This window comes from Mizuhopecten yessoensis, unplaced genomic scaffold (genome assembly GCF_002113885.1).
Source record: "Mizuhopecten yessoensis strain PY_sf001 unplaced genomic scaffold, ASM211388v2 scaffold4121, whole genome shotgun sequence".
Lineage (NCBI taxonomy): Eukaryota > Metazoa > Mollusca > Bivalvia > Pectinida > Pectinidae > Mizuhopecten > Mizuhopecten yessoensis.
Window position 1 is genome coordinate 1,797,903 of NW_018405386.1, and position 12,324 is coordinate 1,810,226.

The following is a 12,324-nucleotide window of genomic DNA, read 5'->3' on the forward strand; positions in this document are numbered from 1 at the left end:
CTCGGACAAGTTCGATAACCGCCATTATCCGACTGTAATTATTGGAGTTATTCCCCTTGGTTTCATTAATGCGATGCATGCGTTCCATGATGTTGTATTGCACTCATTGATCTACCAGTTATGTTGAATGATTTCTCTTTTAATATCAATTACTCATAAATACTTCATATATTTCAATCATACAAACAACTGCTCATTCAATGTGTGGCGGGCGTATTATATACCGCCCGCGGTAACCTTGTTTTTTGATGTTTTAAATCATGAAATAGGTACTGATATTTTGCCAGTAGCTTTCTTTAGTATACTTTTAAGGTTACAGGTGTAAGATTGAAAGCATAGACATTAATTGACATAATTTTCTTCTAAAGGAAATAGATTGTAATTGAAAAATTGTTTTCAAAATATAGAACCATTAATGATATTGTATATCACTCATTACAGAGGAGACAAGGGTGGCATTAATGTCAGTTTGACAAAGTGCATGCTGTTTACAATCATGTCTAGCCTGGTGTCTGATATGAAACAGGAATAGAACAGAATTTTTTAAAGCATCGTTGTGGTTGATTTTTTTAAATTTAGGAGATGGGAGCAAAAGTGAGAGCAGGATGGAAACAGTTACCTGATTTAGAAAAAGAGGTTAGTATTAATATTTTCATACGCCTGTCTAAAGATGGGATGTATTATACTATCATGTGGGTGGATGGGCGCACACAGTGTCCGCTCGATATCTCAAGTTATTTTCAAACTTCTTAGGAAGGTTAATTACCATGAGAGCTGAGACAAGTTTTATATCAACAGTTATATTACAATTATTTACTTTGTTCCTTTAATTACTTTTCAATGGATTTACTTCAAACTTCATAGGAAAGTTAATTACTATGAGAGCTCAGATAAGTTTGATAACCACCATTATGACATTATGAATGGAATTATGCCCCCTGAATCAGTGGAGTGAGTGAAAGTCACAATTATCTTACCATAATTAATAGACTTATTCTCCTGGTTTCTTAAATGCAATACTACATGCATGGCAAGATGTTTTATTGCACTCATTGATCTACCTTGTAAGTGAAATTATTTATTCTTTAGCATCAAATATTTCATATATTTCAACAATACAAATAATTGCTCATTCAATTTGTGACAGGCATATTATGTACAGCTTTGCGGTATCCTTAGTCAATATGTTTTATAAGTTGAATCTGGCCTTTTGTATTGTAATACCAGGTAATCAAGCCACCAGAATTTAAAAAGTCATATTATATGGAAAACAGGGTAACTGGACCTTGCAATTTCCTTTTTATAGCTGAAGGTAAACAACAGTAAGTAGCAGCATTTTATCACAGTTAGGGGCAGAACCCATAATCGCTCTCACTAGGAACAGAACCCATAACCTCTCTCACTAGGGACAGAACCCATTACCTCTCTCACTAGGGGCAGAACCCATAACCTCTCTCTCACTAGGGACAGAACCCATAACCTCTCTCCACTAGGGACAGAACCCATTACCTCTCTCACTAGGGACAGAACCCATAACCTCTCTCACTAGGAACAGAACCCATAACCTCTCTCACTTCGGACATATTTCATAACCTCTCTCACTAGGGACAGAACCCATAACCTCTCTCACTAGGAACAGAACCCATTACCTCTCTCACTAGGGAAAGAACCCATAACATCTCTCACTAGGGACATAACCCATAACATCTCTAACTAGGGACATAACTCATAACCTCTCTCACTAGGGACAGAACCTATTACATATCTGTACCTCTCTCACTAGGGACAGAACCCATGACCTCTCTCACTAGGGACAGAACCCATAACCTCTCTCACTAGGGACAGAACTCATAACGTCTCTCACTAGGGACAGAAACTATTACCTCTCTCACTAGGGACAGAACTCACAACCTCTCTCACTAGGGACAGAACCCATAACATCTCTCACTAGGGACAGAACCCATTACCTCTCTCACTTGGGACAGAACCCATAACCTCTATCACTAGGACAGAACCTATAACCTCTCTCACTAGGGACAACCCATAACCTCTCTCACTAGAATGAATGCTCAACAAAAAGACAAAGTGGGCCAAGTAGGGTACTAGGAAACCAAATAAGCAACAAAAAAAAGACCTTTAATATTTTTTGTTACTGGAATGAATCAATTACCTTGAGCCTTATCTAAAAGTTAGATATTCACTTCTCTGTCACAACAAGAAACGCTTTTGTATGTCCTCATGTGAACGTTATGGGGGATTGTGTAAGTCTTGCGTAATGTTTGCTTTTTATTGTGTTCTTTCTAAGAAAATATTTCATAATGACTTTGTTTTTAAAAAACTTTAATTTAACCTTCCCTACAGGAACATTTCTAATCTCATCAGCCCTGTTTTAAAATGACTTTCAATAAACCTTTTTGAAAGGTCTAGCTTTATTTTCATTTTAAAGGTTTTTATTACGGATTATGAAAGTAAGATGGAACAATGGAAGGAAGATTATGGAATTTGGGTACAAGAAATGTTAGCAGATGGCTACTCGGAATTCATTACTCCTTCTGAGCTGAAGCAGGTTGGTATTAAGTTTCGTAAAGTGATGAATAGCTATTTATGCACAATTATTTGATGCTCTTCTAGAAAAGAAGTAACACTGGTTTTGAGGTTTGGCTCCAAAAAAATAAAATGCATTTTTAGCTCACCTGATCCAAAGGATCAAATATGTTAAAATCTTTTAACAACTTCTTCTGAATAACCAGGAAGCTCAGGGTGATAATACTTGGCCAGTAACATGCTTGGATGAAGGGCTACAAAGTTTGTTCAAATGAGTGACCTTGACTTATATTCAAGGTCACAAAAGTCAATTCATGTTTTTTTTCCAGCGAATCCACAGTTAAAAAGTCATAATTTGTATATATGTTTTCTTCTTCATCACATCACAACAACAAATAATGATTGTATTACAACTCAGGTGACCGTTTTCGCCCCATGGGCCTTTTGTTAATAAAACTTGAATAGTGAATATAAAGAACGAAATATGAATATGAAATATGAATATGAAAATTTATCAACAATGATTAACCAATACGTTGTATGAGTTTCAGTGAGTATTTCAGGTGAAACTAGAGGCATTCACGGCTCAGACATTTTCTGGTTTTTCGAAAAACAATTATGATCACAACAGGTGTTCTTTTTCAGTCACCAGTAGACTCTTTCTTTTCATTAATAACTTCAACAAAAATATTAAAAATGCACTAATTTTATCTCCTTGCTACAGCCATTGCTTTTTTTTTCTTTATTAGGAGCTACGAAGACTTGGAAAGCCAAAGCGCCCTTTAACGTCCTACATGTTATATCAAAGAGCATGTCAGATGGAGCGAGGCAACATGTCCTTTACAGTAAGTTAATATCAAACAGTTGTGGACAGGAATGCTTAAGTCCTCAAATTACGATTTTAAAGTGTACTCTGAACAAAAATAATAATGAATATATCATCATTCTTCATGATCTAAAAACAAAATTGTCAAATACATAAAAATCAGTCGGCCAAATGCCAAGATATTTCTGAGTGAAGTGTATGATTTTCACCTGTCCTTCTACTTCATTTACTAATCATACCTTCTGATGAATGAGACGCTTTTTGTCTGTGATGTCACAAGTTCAACCACTGTTGTAGCCACCGTGTAAGGATTAGGCTAGAACAGCAATATAGCCTCAGTTTGCGAGTTAAATGAGTGTTGTGGAATCAGATTGTGCCGAAAGATGACGTAATGTAGACGACATCCAGCCATATTAAATTTGCTAGAACTTTTAGACATTGGGTTGAAGGGAAATCCAAACTGACAACTTTGAAGAGGTTGACACGGACTGGTAGCATTGCATTACCAGATTCTGAGCCCTTGAGACAAACTAGCCAATAGACGGCCATCTTTGAATTTGACAGTTAAAGTTTGTTATCTCAATTTCTCAGAAAGAACAGGAGCCGGAGGGATCTTTCTCAAGTTTTGATTTGTATGTTTCCCTTGGTCCCCTTGTCAAAAACACTAAGCCCTTATGAGAAGTATCCCTCGTTGACAGCACTTCTGATTACGTAAAAATTTCACATTTTTAGCATTTTGCATGCCAGTATGTTCTTATACAAAAGCATTTGCAATAGTGGCAAATAACTAATGACATTACCAGGTTTAATTTAATGTAAGTGATTCCCATATAGGATATCCAACATGGAACTGGGCAATAGTACCTCTAAGGTAAATGAAGGGTAGAGAAGGAAAAATATCATCTTTTGTAGATCTGATCAAGTTTCTTGGATGGTAGGCACCAGTATCCTTCTAGAATCTCTTGATTCTGAAATTTCATAGCAGCAACGATGAAAATATTTTGCATCTGCAAAAAAGTTAGTGCAAAATGTTTGTTTTGCTGTTTGTATGAATAAAAAGGCAGCTTTCAATTTTGAGAGGTTAACCCAGTTTGTTCATATCAACTACACATTGAATACATTTTTTTTAATTTTTGGTATAATTTGTGCAGATGAACCAGATGTTGAAATTGACAATTTAATAAACTTGGTAATTAAATATTATATCTTTGAAACAAAATGTTTTAAAAATACATTATCTATATTAGCACTTCTCAATGAAATTAAGGAAACATACAAAGTACAAAACACATTTCAAACAGTAAATATGAGTCAGAAAGATTTCTAGGATATTGGAGAAAATGGTCCCCACTGATGGAGACACCCTGACAATATGCCATATTATATATATATATATGCACAATAACAGTGAAATTTTTTGTTCATAATTATGCTTTGAACAAACTCAAATATCTTCAGAGACCATTTCATTGATATAAGTGGTATACAATGACCTACTTAACAGTATTCCTTCTTAATAACACAACCGGAGAATAGACAACTTTTGCACATAATTTATACTTATTTATGTTAGTGTTGTCTCATGTTTTCAAATGTATGTTTGTATGCAAATTTGTTTGAAAAGGCAGTTTTGATGATTATTACAATCAGTTAACTCATTCACACCTGAAATTGTATGATGAACTATTCCAACCTGTGAATTGGAAGAGTTCAAATGTGTCTTCAGGGGTGAATGAGTTTATATGAGGTCAAATATCAGAGCTGTGTCAAAAAACATACATGCAACCATTTGAAGAAACAATGTTGAATGATTATGTCTGTTGGACAGAATGCTGTAATTTGTTGGCAGAGATATTTTGAGAAAATTTCGAATCCCACTTAATAACAGAACTTCCCTGAAAAAAAAAAGACTTGTGACAGCCACTTCAAATTTTCCTTTCTTTCAGGCGTTTGCCAAAGAGATGGGTTCTCGCTGGCAACAAATGACTGATAAAGAAAAAGAGGTATGTTTTTATTTTGATTATTAATATTTACAGTATTAAAAACTATATCATGGCAGTTTTTACTTTATCCAGATTCCAAAAAAATATGCTTCAAGTTGTCAGAGTGTTAAAATTCATTAAGAAATTAATAAGGACTGTTACAGGTCAGTAGTAAAACCCCTTAACTTGATTGTTGCAATGATCTCCCCAGAATTTTGTGATAAATGGGTGCTTAGAAAATATAACCGGGGACAGATTTTTCAAAAAAAAATAAAAAAAATAGGCAAGAGTGTCATCTGTACCATATTGTCTTAATAAGTACACAACAGATGAACTGGGTTAGAAAATAGTTAAGTAAATATAATGTCATTAGCTCACCTGGACGGAAGCCAGTATGCTTCTGGTCAAATATCATCACCTTGGGCTTATTGGTTATTGAAGAGAATTCGAAGATGTTTTAAGAAAAATGTTGATGGCGGATGACAGATGGTTGGACTAGATTTGACCTTCGGCGCAGCTCTTGTTCCACCGTGGGCTCCACAGGAATTACGACATATCCCACACGTGCTTTCACAAAGTTCATACAGCCCTATAGTTTATATGGATACTATTAATAATGCATGCAAGTTTTCGGCCAGGCCTACGCCACTTCGTCCAGACTTCAAAATTCTAGGTTAGGTTGTGTGATGTGTGTGAGTACCTTTATCGGTATGTTAGGTTTATATGTGCAGTGTGTGTGAGTACCCTTATGTTAGCTTGTGTGCAGTGTGTGAGTATCCTTATGTTAGGTTATGTACAGTGTCTGTGAGGACCCTTATGTTGCCAAACATTGTTGTAAGAATACATGTTATAAATCTGAACTACTTTGCTTGTTGTTGCTTCATAAATTGATTACAATAGGAGCTATGGTCTTCTTTTGCCAGGTTTTCTTTGCAGAAGCAAAAATAGAAAAGGACAATTACATCAAGGACATGTCACAATGGAGAGAAGGCCTGACTGCACAGCAAGTTAAATTCACAGAAATGGCTGAAAAGATAATAAATGGTACTCTCGAAAAAGAACTGAAGTTAGCAGAAAAAAATAAAGCTAAGCAAACAGAAATAGAGAAGAGGGCCAAAGAGAGGTTAGCCAAACAAAAGGAAAAGCAGAAGTTAGGCATACAAAAGGCCAAACAGAGGTTAGCCAAACAAAAAGAAAAAATTAAGTTAGCCAAACAAAGCGAAAAACAGAAGTTAGGCATACAAAAGGAAAAAGAGGAATGAGCAAAACAATTGATATGTTGTGATCAAGATTTGATGAAGTGTTCTTGTTGATCAAGAATATAGGATTATGGCAACAGTAGGGGACACCCGTGCAAACACGGACACTTTTCAAATGATGATTGCTAATACACGCTCTTTGGTACAATTAATCAGCATGCTGTGTGCGATCTATCATAGATGTCGTCTATGAACATATTTAGTTAGAATGAAGGTCCCTTTCTGTTGCTATTTTTAGTTATGCTTTTAATTGGTTGGTAAAATGAACACTTAAATATAAACCAAAACACGGAATATATAGGAATCGGTTGTGATACGGACACATGTAGGGTAATTACGGACACGTGTAGAGTAATCACAGACACGTGTAGGGTAATTACGGACACATGTAGGGTAATTACAGACACGTGTAGGGTAATTCGGACACGTGTAGGGTAATTACGGACACGGGTAGGGTAAATACAGACATGTATAGGGTAATTACAGACACGTGTAGGGTAATTACAGACATGTATAGGGTAATTACAGACACGTGTAGGGTAATTACAGACACGTGTAGGGTAATTACGGACACCTGTAGGGTAATTACGGACATGCTACTCTAATCATGCACTCACCCAATCATACCATAGAAACTGGTCACAATGTTCCACCAGGGGTTGCTACATGTTCAGCTCCCAGTTCATGTTTTTATCCTGTAGGCATACAACATACCAGGCAGTTTGTAATTATAACTTACCATTCCTATAGAGCCCTGGCATGCTGCTGTTTGGTTTTATGATATTGGGGAGCCCATAATGTACATTTAACAGCCTATTAAGGTGTAAAATTGTGTTAATTCTGAAATCAGTTGTTTGCTTGTTTGTGGGAGAAAAAACAGATGAGGGGAGAAGCAAAGGGAAAAAAACAGAAAACGTCCAGAAAATAATGAATCCCGTATCAATTCCTTTCATGAAATACAGTCTTTTAAGAAATTAGCATACTGTTATTAAAGTTAACTGGTATAGAACCAAAACGTAACGATATCAAATAAGATGCAGTCTAATATTTCTGTGAATTAGTATTTCATTTTATTATCTCATTTTCTCTTATTATATTATCATAATTTCTTTTATGATATGTCATTTTATATAAGCTCATAGAATAACAAAAGAAAGCCGATATGTCCTATCAGCTATGGTTCATGTAGCCTTTTGTAAGAACCACCTAAATATTAATCAATCATTAAAGAACTTTCCGTATTGACCCGCGTAATAAAAGTCTGGTAGAAATTACGGATGCCTCAGACACAACAGTTCTTCCTCAAGTTTTTATAATGATAAACTACTGCAATCTAAGTAAAATATATGTAACATCATTAAGAGTACAATATCAAGTATATGTATTTGGTTTTCGTGAAGATAATTGTAGCATAACTGTTGTCTCGAATCCTGGCTTATTTTTTGGACATCGCTTCCGGAAATCAAGTTTCTGTACGTCCCGCAAAGGTAATCGCATGACGACGAATATTATTAGGCACGCCATTGCTATTTTTAAACTTTGGGATATTTTGGTTACTGTCCACAAATGAAAACAAACATCCATACCAGTAGATTGATCTATGTCTAGCATGAACAGAGTTTGATTTAATTACATGTAAGGGATTATGTTTGCCTGCCTGTCCGTATTTACCCGGATGTCCCCTACTGTACTGTACAAAATAGTTGCAAGAGAAGACATATTACCATTCTTCTGTTGAGATTCAAGTAACCTTTGTACAAGACTTATTTGGCACTGATAGTTGAGTCAGGAAATATTTCAATTGTATGTTTTACAAAATGAAATCTGATCCCTTTTTGAGATCTGAGATTAATTGTGTTAACAGAATTATATATCTGTTTAGAGTTCATCATGGGAATAAGTCTGGGTAGATGATGAGCCTTCACACTTACTGATGGGTAACGTCAATGAAGAAATATTTTTGGTTTAGGGTCACTCCATCTGCCCTCAATTTTTACTCCTGACCATTAAAGTTTTATGCCCAGATTTGTGCTCGATGGACACATTGTACTTTTTTTGAAAAATAAAAATAAAAGCTTACCAACTTGATCACAAGTTATTATTTTGAAACCATGGAAACAAAAAAAATGTCTCAGGTCATCTGAAATATAGTAAAAAGTCTCACATTTTCTATCTTTCATTATAATCATTTATATCTTATATTGAAGAGAAAGGATCTGGACACCCATAAATAATTTAATGGTATTCAGTTATTTCACTTAGTTTTTGAGTCTTTGTCTCTTGTACATGTATATAATGTTATACTGTATATCTCAAAAGAAAGCCTGTTTTGTAATGTTTAATGATCATAAGTCTACAATGTTTTTAAATAAACAAATTACAAATTCAGGTGTTGTTGTTTGAGTTTCAGATTAAATGTAAGTTTTGTTTGTTTGTGTATTAGGTCCTATTGGCTCATTCCCCGAATACCAACTCTGGAAAATTCAAAGGACGGTGTTTATATAGGAAATCCTTTGAAGTTTAGTTATAGCCTGTTTCAACTAAGAATGTCAACTCATTTTGTAGATATGATACTAAAGTCAATAATAAAATGGATAGAAAGTTTTTATTCATACATAAAATAACTGTAATACACATTTAATACAGCACTAAGTAATAGAAAATAATCATTAAATATTGATATTTACATTATATGAAAAAAAATAGCATTACATTATATGAAAAATAAAATTCCTTAATACAAGCCACATTGATACTAATGTCAGCAATAAAATAAAGTTTCTATTCATACATATAACAGTAATACACATTTAATACAGCACTAAAGGATAATTATTAAGTTTCTAGCACAAATCACATTCTCTATATATATCACTTAAGTCTCTAGCACAAAACATTCTATCCCAGATGCAAAAGCTGTGATGCTGAATCGGCGTAGGTCATCATGTCGATAGTTCCAGTCTGATAACGGTCTTTCAGGGTGTCCAGGCGTCTGTCAATGTTGGCGTATCTCTTCTTTCGGGGTTGAGTAGTGCCTCCTGCATCTCTCTGGATCCGGCTGATGTCATTCACGTTCTGTATGTCCTTTAACGTCTGGATGATGGTGTAGATGTTGGGGTGGGCATGCAGTACTCTTTTCTTCAGTTTTCCGTGCCAAGCTTCCAGATGGTTGGTTGTCCGAGGTCCTTCTGTTGAGAAGTGGTTCCAGGTTGGTCGGTCTCCTTCTACCCATGGGAAAGGTTCTGTCCGCCTTTTCTGTTGGTGATGAACCTAACGTTGATCTGAGCGTTTGCCATCTTGTAGTTGATGTATCAAAGCACACAATAACAGATAAAGTCACACAAGTTCACACAAATCTGAAAATAAGTTCAAGTTTTATATGACAATAATTATAAGAGAAATCACACAAGTCTGAAAGTACAAGTTTAACTAAAACGATGACAAATTCTGAATACAAAATTCACATTCACTGAGTAAAGGAGTTGATGTGCGAAATATAATTCTCCAAAGTGTGCTGCTGTTTTATACATTACCCATTTAACAGCTTGGGATCGGAACTCTAAATATTATTGATTCTTTTGCAATTATTAGCAGCTATTGATTATCTGATTAGTTATCAGAAGTTGATTTACCTGTGCAATTTACCTGTACACTTTACTGCAATAGACTATAACTCACTATCATCACAACTGACCACCTATGTAAACATGTGATTTTAAGCAGAGTTGGTATTCGGGGAAGACCCCGTCCTATTAACAGCTAGGGTCATTTAAGGTTTTAGTGGCGGAGGAAAGCCGTATTCCCCAGAGAAAAAACCGACCTAAGGCCAGTACCTGGTGACTGCCTCACATAGGCCTCGAACCCGCAGCCCAGTGGTGGAGGGCTAGTGGTAGCAGAATGTCAGACGCCCGATTAAATAGATTAAATTTAAATTCAGCAGTCATTTTTACCAAAAGAATTCTATGGAAGAGAATGATAGTCTTCACTACCTTAGTTTGAACAATGGCTGATCGTAATTAATCTATATGAAGGAATAAAATGTTATTTGTTTTCCGCTGATTATTGATTAGGGACCGTATTCATGAAACTGTTCTCACGCTAACAGTCAATATCTGTGCTCAAGCCAAATTTCTTATTCCAGTGATTAATTATTCAAATAACATATATATTGTCAGTATTTTTTGACAAAATTGGGAGAGGCTTCAAGCGGAATTCTGTTTTAAATTATCACACTTGACTATCTGAGTGTCTCGTGTGATGAAAGCAAGTGACAAGAAAGTTGGTTTGAGCACAAAATCCATGCTTGAGCATGAGAACAGTTTCATGAATTCAGGCCCAGATCACAGCAGCCGCATTTAATATTTGTGAGTTTGGTCAAACATTGAGCTTTTGAGCAAGGAACTTTCATCTGAATTCACTAATTCCGATCTCAGCAGCCTCATGATCAGATATGCATACATTTTTCTAACATGGGCCTTTGGTTGTGCATGTTTTATTTTAAAACTCATCAGAAAAACAAGATGGTCACAAGGCAGCAATCCTCAGTTGTGAAATTTCCAACTTATTTTCACCATCTCTCACTAAAGAAGTTCTTGACAGCTCTTTTTCGAATGTCGTATGAAGGTTTCTCTTCATAATTGTGCATGTCTTATTTTGAGAGTAGTCAGATTAACAAATTGGCTGCCAGTGGCCATCTTGGAATTCGACAGTTTAAATTTGTTATTGCTATTTTTCAAGTTCTTGACAAATAATGCAACTACACGCTTTTATACTAAATCAAAATATTTATTAGATATTATTTCTATAATATATAACAATTGTAATGAGAGCATGCAAATGCTGATCAACATGATTTATACTCTAAGCACTCGATTCCAAAATTTGTATGAAATTCAGCCATATTCCACTGACCTAAAAGTTATTGTAAATATAACAGCCTTTACCCTTTCACCACTGTAGACCATAATGGACTCATCCAGATCAATGCATGGTAGAGTTAACTAAAGTTACCTAGGGGTTAAAGGGTTAAACCACTTTTTAGTGTACTTGCACCTTTTGTTCTCTATATACCCAAGTGGAAGTACGGGTACATGAATTGCCTGGCGCAAACATGTAAGCAATTCTTTCTTCATTTAAAGGCTTAATAAATTCTCATAACAAGTGTGTTTGGTCTTGAATTGGAGTAATTCTGAGTGATGTTGCCCAGCAAATAAACGTGTTGATGAATCCTACTTTAGTACTTCTATTTTTTTAATTTTTTTTTAGGTCACCTGAGACAAAGTCTCAAGTGTCCTATTGCGATCGCCTTTTGTCCGGTGTGCGTGCGTAAACAATTTACATTTTCGACTTCTTCTCCAATGAAATTTTGCAGAAACTTTCCATTGCCAAAGGTCAACAAAAATAGTGGCCGGTTTGGTCCCCAGCCCCCAGGGGCTACATACCATACGCTGACTCGGTACACAACTTTGATACACTATGCTGTCACAACTAAGTCATTTCACCATTCTTGAAGAAATAAATCATCAATAAAATGTTGTTTTTTCTTCCTTTATATGGGAGGTCACTTACTCATCTAGAACCAATATCATCACTTTGGGCTGTTTTATAATGAATATGGACAGGATGTTTAATGGTTTCCCATTGAAAACCATAAAAATTTCACGAGAACAGTAGAAAACCAAATTTTTCACAAATACAAAGCACAAGTGAAAAT

At 35.4% G+C, this 12,324-nt stretch overlaps 1 protein-coding gene across 1 annotated transcript in view; it reads left to right on the forward strand.

Moving 5' to 3' along the window:
• Positions 1-9,112, forward strand: part of LOC110448593 (transcription factor A, mitochondrial-like) — a 23,388-nt gene extending 14,276 nt beyond the window's left edge. Inside the window, exons 6-10 of the mRNA XM_021494924.1 lie at positions 580-636; positions 2,447-2,566; positions 3,294-3,389; positions 5,317-5,373; positions 6,276-9,112. Of these exons, the coding sequence (XP_021350599.1) occupies positions 580-636; positions 2,447-2,566; positions 3,294-3,389; positions 5,317-5,373; positions 6,276-6,614 (669 nt within the window). The 3' untranslated portion in view covers positions 6,615-9,112. The remainder of the gene's footprint in view (positions 1-579; positions 637-2,446; positions 2,567-3,293; positions 3,390-5,316; positions 5,374-6,275) is intronic.
• Positions 9,113-12,324: the final 3,212 nt, after the last annotated feature.